The 11,785-nt window shown below is 36.6% G+C and overlaps 2 protein-coding genes across 3 annotated transcripts in view; one reads left to right on the top strand and one right to left on the bottom strand.

Annotated features, from left to right (window-relative positions):
• LOC113509058 overlaps positions 1-11,785 on the bottom strand; it is a 101,280-nt gene that overhangs the window by 88,374 nt on the left and 1,121 nt on the right. The window contains exons 2-4 of one of the 2 annotated variants that reach the window (XM_026892332.1): positions 11,519-11,609; positions 11,070-11,188; positions 10,381-10,600 (exon numbers count right to left, since the gene is read on the bottom strand). In XM_026892332.1, the coding sequence (XP_026748133.1) occupies positions 10,425-10,600; positions 11,070-11,188; positions 11,519-11,609 (386 nt within the window). In that variant the 3' untranslated portion in view covers positions 10,381-10,424. Of the gene's footprint in view, positions 1-10,288; positions 10,601-11,069; positions 11,189-11,518; positions 11,610-11,785 lie in introns of those variants that run through there. The other variant, XM_026892331.1, reaches the window with a different exon arrangement.
• On the top strand, positions 115-2,787 carry LOC113509059 (calmodulin-like protein 4). The gene is made up of 6 exons (XM_026892333.1): positions 115-235; positions 306-336; positions 678-791; positions 1,402-1,493; positions 2,110-2,217; positions 2,670-2,787. The coding sequence occupies exons 1-6, from the start codon at positions 233-235 to the stop codon at positions 2,769-2,771; spliced, it is 450 nt and encodes a 149-aa protein (XP_026748134.1). The 5' UTR covers positions 115-232; the 3' UTR covers positions 2,772-2,787.

Here is an 11,785-nt window from a genome sequence, read left to right as displayed (position 1 = left end):
AAATTCAATTTAAATTAATTAAACTCAATAACTACTCTTAGGTCAAACCGTAATTTTGGAAAACCGGTAAAGTATTTTTTCGAGGTGGACCGCACCTAAACAGTTGATCGGTTCGCAGCATTGGCTTCTGACAACTTGTCAGACTGTTAAAAAAAAGCAGAAGTTTGTTGCTGTATTCGTAAAGTTTATTATTACTTTATAAATAGTTGTAATCGTACAGAACTTTATAAAAATGGTATGTATTTATCACTCCCGTACATTAACTTGGATAAACGTTTTATTCAAACGTAATTCTTTTGTTGCAGGCTCGTTATTTCAAAGAACAGGACATTGATGGTATGTTTCGATCCAGATAAGATTAAACAATATTTTCAAAGATAATCTTCGTGATTTACCTCCAAAACGTCCTGTATTAATCATATAAGCCTGTTTTCAATCTTAAAGTGACTAAAACGAACAATATGCTAATTTAATTACAATAACTGTATCCCGTCCCAGAAAAATTGTTTCGAAAGCTATCGTTGTAAAATTTACCAAATTTAGATTAACTAGTCTTGTATTCCATATAGAAATTCAATCTTTAACTTCAAGTACCTAAATAACTTAAAATTTATTAGAACAAGTCTCACGCAGTAAATAATAACACTAACAATATGTTTAACTTTAAACAATTTCAGAGTTTCGTGAATGTTTCTACCTTTTTGCTCGATCTGGTCAAATTACATCCTTGGATGAGCTGACTGTGGTGATGAGGTCGCTTGGCATGAGCCCTACCATACAGGAGTTGGCAGGTATTCAAAATTTTACATAAAATCATACCTGCTTTTTTATTTTAATTATTAAGAAACAAGGAAAAAGATAAAGGTAGTTTCTAAATAAGAAGAAAAAAGTATTAAATAACATCACAAAAGTGTGGTACTAGAAAAGTAATTATCATTTATATTATTCCAAGAAAGTGAAAACCCAACCACATTAATTGGTTTATGTACTTAAACTTATGTACTGAAGGGTGGGCGATTTGGGGAGCTGTCTGTATATTTTGACATTCAATAAGTGCTACTTTGTAGCCTATTTTGAATAAATGGTTTTTTTTTTATATAGGTAATAAAGCATGGTGTGGCATTATATCTAAAATCTCAGTTAAATGCAACTAACAACAAGAATAAAGATTACCCTATCAAATAATCCAGTAAAATAAATCAGTTGTTTATCTATTTAATATGCATTTGTATAAAAATACACGCCAAGATTGTTTACCTTTATTTAAAGTAAACCAAGAGAGTATAAGAATATGGATGGACTATGAATAAATTAAGCTAATGTTGTTAATGTGTCTTATGTGTGTAAATTATGTTTAACACTTGATTCATTATATTTACATATAAATCATGAAATTTTCAGGATATTTAAAAGGCAAAGGTGGTAAGATGTCATTTGCCGACTTCTTGGAGGTGATGCATATTCATTCCAGAGCTGAAAACCTGCCTAATGAGGTTTGTTACAAATAATATATTTTCATATAACATCGATATTTCATCATCGTCATCCACAGCCTTTATCCTCCCACTGCTGGGCATAGGCCTCCCCTTTCTCATGCCAATTTCTATGGTCCTGTGCCAGTCTCATCCAGACTCGACATCAATATTTACTGGGTATTAATAAATTGAACCAACAACCTGGTGGAAGCCGCTGGGTCTCTTTGGACGCAGGTGGCAATGAACTGGAAAATGTATGGAGAGGCCTATGTCCAGCAGTTGACAGCTATAGGCTCAGATAATGATGATGAATAAATTTAAAATACCCAGACAGTAACCGGATTTTTTTGAACTTTTGTGAAATGATTAATACTTAATATATGAAATGGTTAACTCACACATATTTATCAGGATCGCCTGACTAGTTCAAGTGATCTAACAATGATTAAGGACATGGAGAAGGATGGTGTAGGAGTAAACTTGCATTAAAATCCATTCAGTAGTTTTATGTAAAAGGGTAAGAAACATTCATATATACTTACAAATCATCACACATATAAGTTTAGTATGATTTTAAACATAAGTTTTCGTATTCAAAGTTTCGAAAATAATAATGACTTGTTTTCTTCTTCAGGTCGTCAATGCTTTCAAGGCTGGTGATGTGGAGAAGAATGGTGTTATACCAGCAAGACAGCTGCGGAACCTTCTGCAGAACTGGGGAGAAGGCCTATCCGCCAGAGAGGTGTGTAGTGACCTATTTTGATATTCAAACAATAAAATAGGGGGAGGGATGATTTCGGTTCTTAAAGAAAGTTCTGATACTTGCCTATTACTATTACAAGTACGAGTAAAAATCGCGATACTAGGGTTCCGTAAGAAATCCAAATAGGGTATTTGACAAAAACAACTGTTTAAAAAAGAGTTTGACGTCACTTACCAGTACGCTTTTTACTAGCAAGTGATGTTACTAGCCCCCACTACCATACATACCATCATTTTAATAAGTGCGGGTTCGATCCCTGCGTAGGACAAGCGTTTGTGTGATCCACGAATGCTTGTCCTGAGTCTGGATTTCTTATGCATGTGGCTTGAATGTTTGTGACAACACAAGACACAAAGATTAAATTCCTTCTGCGGGAGTCGTTTGTTTTTGTTAAAATAAGATAATAATGCAGTTTATTTACCTATTTATAGGTTGATAACATCTTTCGGGAAGCTAATGTGACGAACTCCGGTACTGTTCGCTATGAAGACTTCGTTAAAATCGCCTGCGCGCCCGTCCCAGACTACTATTAAACTTATTTATTCAACATTTGGTTGTAATTTTGTGTATGAACAATTTTATTTGAACTTTGACAGCCTTATAACTTTAATTTGTGATACAACCCGCGATACAAGGGTGAAATTTAATACTGGAAAAAAAGATTTAAATGAAAGACCGATATGGCTAATTACAATACCATTAAGTTTAAAAACGAAAGGTTAACAATTTTTAACTAACAAAAAATACAAAAATATCATAAATAATGTATTTCTATACAATTTTCTACTAATATTAAGTTATAATTGTAATTTGTGTCCGTCCATTCTTAGCTTACTTTAAAACTCAACTAAGACTACCTGTATTTGTCCAAGAGAGATGCCAATACAATGATATGTAGATTGCTATCTCCCTCGCACAATACCGAGTCTGCCTTGTAAGTTTATAAGCTATAACTATATTTATTGTAAACATTCCTATTGAGCATTTATTTATTAAAAATCTATGAATTGTGTGTTGATATGAAATATATTTTTAATATATTGTATTTTATTTTCTTTTATTTACCTGATGTATCTTTATACAGCGGTACATATCTTATCTTATAATCTTATAATAATATATAAAGCTGAAGAGTTTGTTTGTTTGTACGCTCAAAGCTCAGGAACATCTGGTTCGAATTGAAAAATTCTTTGTGTTGAATAGACCATTTATCAAGGAAGGCTATAGGCTATATAACATCACGCTGCGACTAATAGGAGCGAAGATACAATGGAAAATGTGGAAAAAACGGGGAAAATTCTAACCACGTGGACGAAGTCGCGGGCTACAGCTAGTATACCCTTCCTCGTTCTGTGCACACTTAGCATACACAGGCCGCTTAGGAGATTTGCGCTCATGGTTGAGCGAAACCACGTTTTGACTCGCCGTAACGTGCTGAATGATCGTCCTATTGGACAGTCAGACATGGCGGGGCAAGAAAAATAGCAACCGCAAATAGCATGCGATAATATTAGATTTAAGAAATCTTGGTGAGATCGGCCTTCCATCTCCTTTTTTCGTAACTTTCTTGCGCAGATTATGATTGCTGTTGCTTAAGCTCCTTATAGGTCAGAGCCAGGGTGGGGCAAGCTACGAGCTGCGACCGCCGTATGGTCGCGCCTGCGGGTGCCAGCTGCCAGCTATCAGGCCGAGAAGGAGACGGACGTGTCGTCCTGCACGTCCGTTCTTACGAGGAATGAGGGGTTGGCTTTTTAACCAACCTTTCGAGAAGAAATCCAACAGAGTCAGTCGGCCAGACTCACGCTGAGCATGCGCGAGCGACCCTGTGGCTCTGGCTCAGGCAGTTGAAGGGGCCCGGGGTGTTTAGTCGGTGGGAGTCCGACTTATCCCCTCGCCGTGGGTTGAATTCACAGGTTACATTCACAAAATATACATACAGGTATGAAATAAAACTACAAAATGTCAAACGGTGTATTTATTTGATAAAAATGTAACAATTACTATATTGATATGGCACTGGGTGTGGTCCTCCTAATATTACATTAAAGTATGGAAATATATTATACGGAGTTATCTAAACGCAGATAGTTTTCTTAATCATTAGTTAAAAGTAACATCTTTCTCGGTCATCTAAGTCGGTCGTCCGGGAGCAAGATGGGTCGATGACATTATAAAGGTCTCGGGTCGAGTCTGGATGAGGTTAGCACAGGACCGTAGAAATTGGCACGAAAAAGGGGAGGCCCTTGCCCAGCAGTGGGAGGATAAAGGCTGTGGATGATGATGATGAACATCTTTCTGCACGGATAGCCGAGTGGTTGAGGTCACCACGCCAAACCCACTGAGCGCGACGTGTTGGTTCGATCCCCGTAGGATAAGCGTTTGTGTGATCCCCGAATGCTTCTTGCAAGATAGGAATTTCCAAATACTTGAGTCGGCAAAATGCTTAGGATAATACTAATAGTATCAAATTTAATCCAATTGCCAATTGCATTTACGGTTTTGAGGGGCTTGTAATTTAGTTATGTAATGTAATAATATGACGACCTCCGTGGTCGAGTGGCGTACGCACCGGTTTCAAGGTGTCGCTAGCTCTGAGGTCCTGGGTACGATCCCCGGTCGGGTCAATGTAATAAATCAGATTTCTACATTGTCTCGGGTCTGGGTGCTTGTGGTACCTTGGTTGTATCTGAATTCCATAACACAAGTGCTCTAGCAACTTACTTTGGGTTCCGAACAATGTATGTGATGTTGTCCGCATTTAATATTTATTTATTAATATGAGAGAAATAAAGACTTTGAATTGAATTAATTCATCGGCCATTGTAAATAGCAAAATTGGGGCCTTGGGAAGCTTTCAGTGGTTTTAGCCGGTACGAGACCAGCACGCTTCTTCATGCCCAGGGCGATGGAAGTCCATGAGGATATGGTGTGAGAGAAGAAGGTTTATGCAAATATTTTTTAATGTGTTCAACTTTTGTTTTGATCGCACGTATCGATCGATGTTGGTTCGATCCCACGACAAGCGTTTATGAGATCCACGAATGCTTGTTCTGAGTCTGTGTGTTTTTGCGCATGTGACTTGAATGTTTGTGAAACCCAAGACACAAAGATTAAATTCCTTAATACGAGAGTCGTTTTAACAAATAAGAAAACTATCTGCTTTAGTTTGGACGACAGTGGATGTGGTACGCGGTAGTATTTCGTTTGTCATTGTGAGTTGTTACGGCTATTACAATATATATACATTTCCATAACATAATTAATTATTTAATTATCTAAAACTACAAAGCACATGTCTTGAGCTTGCTTAGAACTCTTTAAATAACGTGTTTTAATAGACCGGTTATGTTTTAAAATATTGCTTTTGGAGTTACAGACAACCATATTTAAATTAATTGATTTAAAAAATCTAAATGCCCACGTTTTTAAATGCCATTCCATTCAAATCTCATCAAAATTGCATTGTAAACGGGTTTGAAGCTACCCCGAAAATTTCGGAAAATCTGAAATTATCTGGAAGTGACTCTAAATTGACTTGCAGAAATCCCAACAGAACGACAAACGAATAAGAATGTGAGTGTATAAAAACGTGGGAAAATTGAGAGATGGATGCGAGCTATTGAGGATTCCGTATAGATAGTAAAGGCCAATTAAATTTGTGACCGTATTAACTGATCGCTTATCATCATCATCATCATCAGCCTATCGCAGTCCACTGCTGGACATAGGCCTCTCCAAGTGCACGCCACTGAGATCGCTTATACGCTAATAAATCTCCAGGAAATATCTGTCAATTTGCAACTCAATTTTGAGGCACTTCCCGATAAGCTAGCAGGCTGAAATTGTCAGGGTAACTTCAAACACGATGACAATGCATTTATAGCTTATAAAAACGGCATGATATGTGAATATAAGCTACTTGGAGGGTTTTCAAAGTTGTTCATATCCATCTAGTCATCAATCATTTAAAATATAACCGAGTTATTAAAACACGTTATATAGAAATGTTATATTATTGCGTATTACTTATTTAAAACCTTTAACAATACTAGTAATTAAAATGAAGTATCTGTGTTTAATATCAACATAGGTACATACTATATTAATAATTTGCAATTACATAAAAATAATACAATGAAAAAACTCAGACGGGTCCCGTGTCTAAACCTACCCGTATCTAAAGTAAACCAAGGGCCCCAATTTCACGAATGGCCGATGAATGAATGGGAATAGCCACCAACACAATAATTGGAAAATCATTGTATTTGCCGAAAGAGTTCTGAATTTCCAGTTATTGTGTTAGAAACATGCTAAGGAGAATACGAATAGTGTCATTTTAATCCAATTTCCATACATAGGCCATTGTAAATAGCGGAATTGGGGCCACAGGTCCAACATGTAGAGGCCTTGTTAAGGACTTTAATATGAAATTTAACGATGTAACAAATAATTTTATTATAATTTACACTCGTAATATAACATTCCTATAACAATAAACTCCTTAAACATAATGACTAGTTTTCTAACGCAGTATCAAACGTGAACTCAACGCTATGGACAGGCAGACTTACAATATTTATACATATACTAGCTGACCCAGCAAACGTCGTTTTGCCGATTTTTTTTTTTCTAGTTGTATGTATTTTTAGTGCCACATTATAAAAAAGATAAAAACAAACAATATCGTCTAAAAAATAAAATATATTTTTTTCGTGTGGGCAACCCTTGTCATTTAGGGGTATGAAAAATAGATGTTGTTCTATTCTCAGACCTGCCCAATATGTATACAAAATTTCATAAGAATCGGTCGAACCGTTTCGGAGGAGTACGGTAACTAACATCGTGACACGGGAATTTTATATATTAGACTAGCTGACCCAGCAAACTTCGTTTTGCCGATTTTTTTTTTCTAATTGTATGTGTTTTTAATGCCACGTTATATTAGATGACCACCGTCTAATGTCTTATACTTAGTCCGTCCTAAGAACGTCCGTCCTAACTGCCTGGATAGTCGAGCGGTCACCACGCCAGACCCACTGCACGCGTCGAGTCTAGGATACGATATCACAGAACGTTTCAAAGTGTCAGTCAGTCGACTGAAAAGACGAGTTGTTCTTGTAAAAAAAATGACTACAAGGGCAAAAACACATTTACGGTTTAATTTAAAGTAAAATACAACTTCAGGCTAAAATTTCGCTTCGAAATTTATTTTAAACGGAATAACATATGTTGCTCGTCAATTTCGGGTCGATTTCACGACCTTTCAAAAGGTTATTCCTGAAACGGACAGAGTATTAAGCAATATTATTGCAGTTTGGAAGAGGAACGTGGATCTACGCAATGTAGTGAGTTGTCATGCTTCCTCATCCTGAATTAATACCTCAAATAAGAGCGCTTTTTCCACGCTGACCGTTAGAAAAGCGCTCTTACAAATTGTTGTATATAAACATTGTAAAGTCTGCCTTTTAGTAAAACACTTCGCTGATAATAATATTTGCATCTCTCTCTAACAACACATTTTTCAAGAAATTTTAAATCTGAGTTTTGTTAATTATAATATAGGAAAGATGACATACAAAGATGATTATCTTAAATCCTATTTTCTCACGTCTATACACTCACTCTACACACAAAAATCCAACCGGAACGACAAACAAACAAGAAAAGTGAGTGAATAAAAACGTGGGAAATCAACGTATAGTATTAGAAAGAGATGCAGTATCACCTTAGCCTTCAATATATATTGTACCTACAGGTTCCTATAACTATTGTCAGTAAATGCGTTATGTATAAAATTATATATTCTTGTTATATTGGCACTATTTAATTGATGTGTTTCGAAGCAGGATCAGAAAACTAGATTAGTGATGATATTACTTGTTTGAGAGGCTTTTACCCAGCAGTGGGCAATTTAGAGGCTGTGGGGCATCTCACAAGCGCGGTGATCAATACTCGTTCTCTGTATAAGAGGCCTGCAGTGGGACTGTTATAGGCTGTTGTTATTAACGGCTTCGGTAATGGCGCCCACCGTGGGGCAGGTCAGTGTATTGATCAATTCTTGTTTTATGTATGAGAGGCCTTTTAAATTCACAAGTAATATAAAAACTAATTTAAAAGCGATCGTGCAAGAATATAAAGATGTGTTAGGATAGGAAAATATTATATTTATACTAAAGCCGCGTTCATACCAAACGTGTAGTCAGCCTAATAACTAGAAAACGTTGCACAATTTACTCTATTTCAATACTGCACGGATAGCCGAGTGGTTGAGGTCACCACGCCAAACCCACTGAACGCGACGTGTTGTGAGTTCGATCCCCGCGTAGGACAAGCATTTGTGTGATCCACGAATGCTTGTCCTGAGTCTGGGTGTCTTTGTGCACGTGACTTGAATGTTTGTGAAACCCCCCGCGATATAAGGATTAAATTCCTTAACGCAATTCGTGCTATATATTAAAATGTCTTGACGACATTTCGAACACAGCGGCTTGTGTCACAAGACACCAACCAGGTGGACCACATATTATAGTACACGCGCGTGTGCTAACACAGCCGCGCTCTCTGTTCCCGCACTCTCATAGCGCGACGGACACGACCGGAGAGAGATCACAAGCAGAACCCATATATCACATACCTTAGAAAACTAAGCTGTGATATTTATTTCTAAAACGCACACAACATTCAAAAAGTCAATACGTGCCTTGGGATCGAACTCGAGACCTTAGTATCAGCAGTCCTGTCGTCTAACCACTGATATATCAAAGCTTGTATGAAGGATTGCAACCCATTGCCATACACCGACGCAAAAGCGCGGATGACTTAGCACAGCGGTTCAGGTTTAGTCAGTAAGAGTCTGACACTACCCGTTCTTTCCCCGAGGGAGCGGGTGTCCATGAGGATTCCCCCGCTTTGGCAAAAAGGACTATCAAGGGGGTTTTTTTTATATAAATTTCCATATTACATTAACTTCATTATTGGCATACACGACAATGAGTTCTTACTCCTCGCAGTACTGAACCTGCGATAAGTCACAGACTGACTATACAATTGGTTACAACGCTTATAGTGAAAAAGACTAGATTTGTACAGGCAAGGAATAAAGTAGCATTCCAGAATGCTACTTCAAGTGGAAGTCGTAGACATTGATACCGTTTTGTTCCTTCCCACTTGGTTGGGGAATATTTTGGATTTTACTGGATTAATCATTATGACAACCAGTCTAACTAAGGAGTATCGTGTTGCCCAGGTAACTAGGTTGAGGAGGTCAGATAGACAGTCGCTCCTTGTAAAACACTGGTACTTAGATGAATCCGGTTAGACTGGAAGCCGACCCCAACATAGTTGGGAAAGGCTAGGATGATCACGACGATGATGATGGCAGTGTATGCCATTTTAGATAAAAATAGATATTTCAATTTACTTGTTAAAATATGTTAGTTTCAAATAAAGAAAATTATACTTATAAATAAGAATATATTATATGTCATGTACTGTAATTCTAGGTGTATTGCTTCTTATGAGATAAAATACTACTATTTTAATGATAAATTGGCAACATAAAAGCAGGAACGAGAAGAATTTTATTTTTAAATTACAAGAAGAATTCAAGTTATCATGTTTTTTTATTAATTAAATTATTACAGGAGATGATTTTAAAGATCACTATTTTTATTCACATCATAATTTGCAATACACCCCGAAATTACGGTACCCAAGGTCACTGTTAAAAAAAATGGTCGATTTAAAAAAAATAATAAAAAAATGCGATAATTTATCGCATGAATATAAAAGTTGGAAGGAAGAGATTCATTTTTAAAGTAAGTATTATTGTTATAAAAAAAAATGAAATAAAAATTTAACTAGTAACACCAATGTGTATTGCCATGATATGAAAAAGAATTCTCAATATAATTACTCAATAATTGCTAACAATGGTTTACTCACGCGACTTTATCGTGTCATGATTACGGACTCCGGTCGGTTCCGAAACTAGTCAGGCCATCCCGATACATACGCGTGAGTAAACCGTTACTAAACAATTATAAAAACTTATATTTTAGTGATACAGTTATTTCACAAATTATAACAAAAACATTATTATTAAATAAAAAAGACAACTAAAGCTAACTTAACCTCAAATACCTTTTACACAACACGTCATCCATCCATTTTTTCGTCTGGCAACATCAGACATGTTTATTTTTGACATTGTTGCCAGTCTTCCGTCTTCGGAAGTTGCCCATCTGTCTCAGGATCTGAGTATTCTCGTCGTCTATCTCGCGATCCATACCGGACACGCCAGGGATTTGTCCAAACAATTTTAATTTGGTCGGCAGGTATATTAGACCTAGTAGAGTGATTACTGTGAAAGAAAATATGAAAAGATTATTATTATTATAAGCTTAAGTTGTCCCACTGCTGGACAAAGTCTTGCCTCCACTTATTTTTTTCTAAATCGCGAATGGAAACTGGAAACCGATAAATACGTATGAGCAAACCGTTGCAGCATTTCAAAACTGCGACTGCACGGATAGCTGACTGGTTGAGATCAACAAGATAAGCCCACTGAGCGTCAGTGACGCGGGTTCTATCCCCGCGTAGGAAAGCTTTTGTGTGATGTTTTTGACGAATGCTTGTCCTGGGTCTGGATGTCTTTGTGCATGTGACTTAAATGTTTGTGAAATACCTAATACAAGGATTAAATTCTTAGTGCGGGAGTTGTTATGCTTTTTAAATTTTGGCCTCATGAAAAGGCTTTCTGCTGCTCTTTCTGTGTTAATTGACCTTAATTATATGTACCGATGTATAAGTAATATTAAGATAATACTTACTATTTAAAACACAAGGGAATACCACATAGAAGTTAAGATCAGTTGAGTGAAAGTAAAATGCTTCGGTGAAGTATAATATAATGGTCAGGGTCAGAGACCAGTAGCCCATAGACACCACTCTGGAAATAAAAATACTTTTTGGTATAAACTTAAATGGAGGTTTATTTATTTGTAATACTTTAAAAGCTGAAGTAAAGATCCTATTTTGATAAAATATAATTATAGTTAAGATTAATATACCAATTGCGAAAATTTTAACTGGCCAGCTTTCATAGTTTTGAAGATACAGCCTAGTGACGGACGGATGGATGGCTGGATGAATAGATGTACAGACAGCAGCAGAACTTCAGTAATAAGGTTTCATTTTTACCTTTTATATATGAAACCCTAGCATTACACCCCTTATTTGGGAAGTTGAGTAAAATTAATATGAAAGAGATAATACTCACGGTCTATAATGTATATAGAGTGTACAATGTATGAGAGCTAGGGCTTTGAGTACGGAGTACATGCCCAGCATCCGGGATATCGTGAAGTCACCTGAAAAATACAAAATAATAATACTTATAAACATCTTAACCTATGTTGGGGTCGGCTTCCAGTCTAAACGGGTGCAGCTAAGTACCAGTGTTTTACAAGGAGCGACTGTCTATCTGACCTCCTCAACCCAGTTACCTGGGCAACATGATACCTATTTGTATTTAATGAAGAAGCAA

This window comes from Trichoplusia ni, chromosome 3, assembly GCF_003590095.1.
Source record: "Trichoplusia ni isolate ovarian cell line Hi5 chromosome 3, tn1, whole genome shotgun sequence".
In the NCBI taxonomy this organism is placed as follows: Eukaryota; Metazoa; Arthropoda; class Insecta; order Lepidoptera; family Noctuidae; genus Trichoplusia; species Trichoplusia ni.
This window is presented reverse-complemented; position numbering and strand designations above follow the sequence as displayed.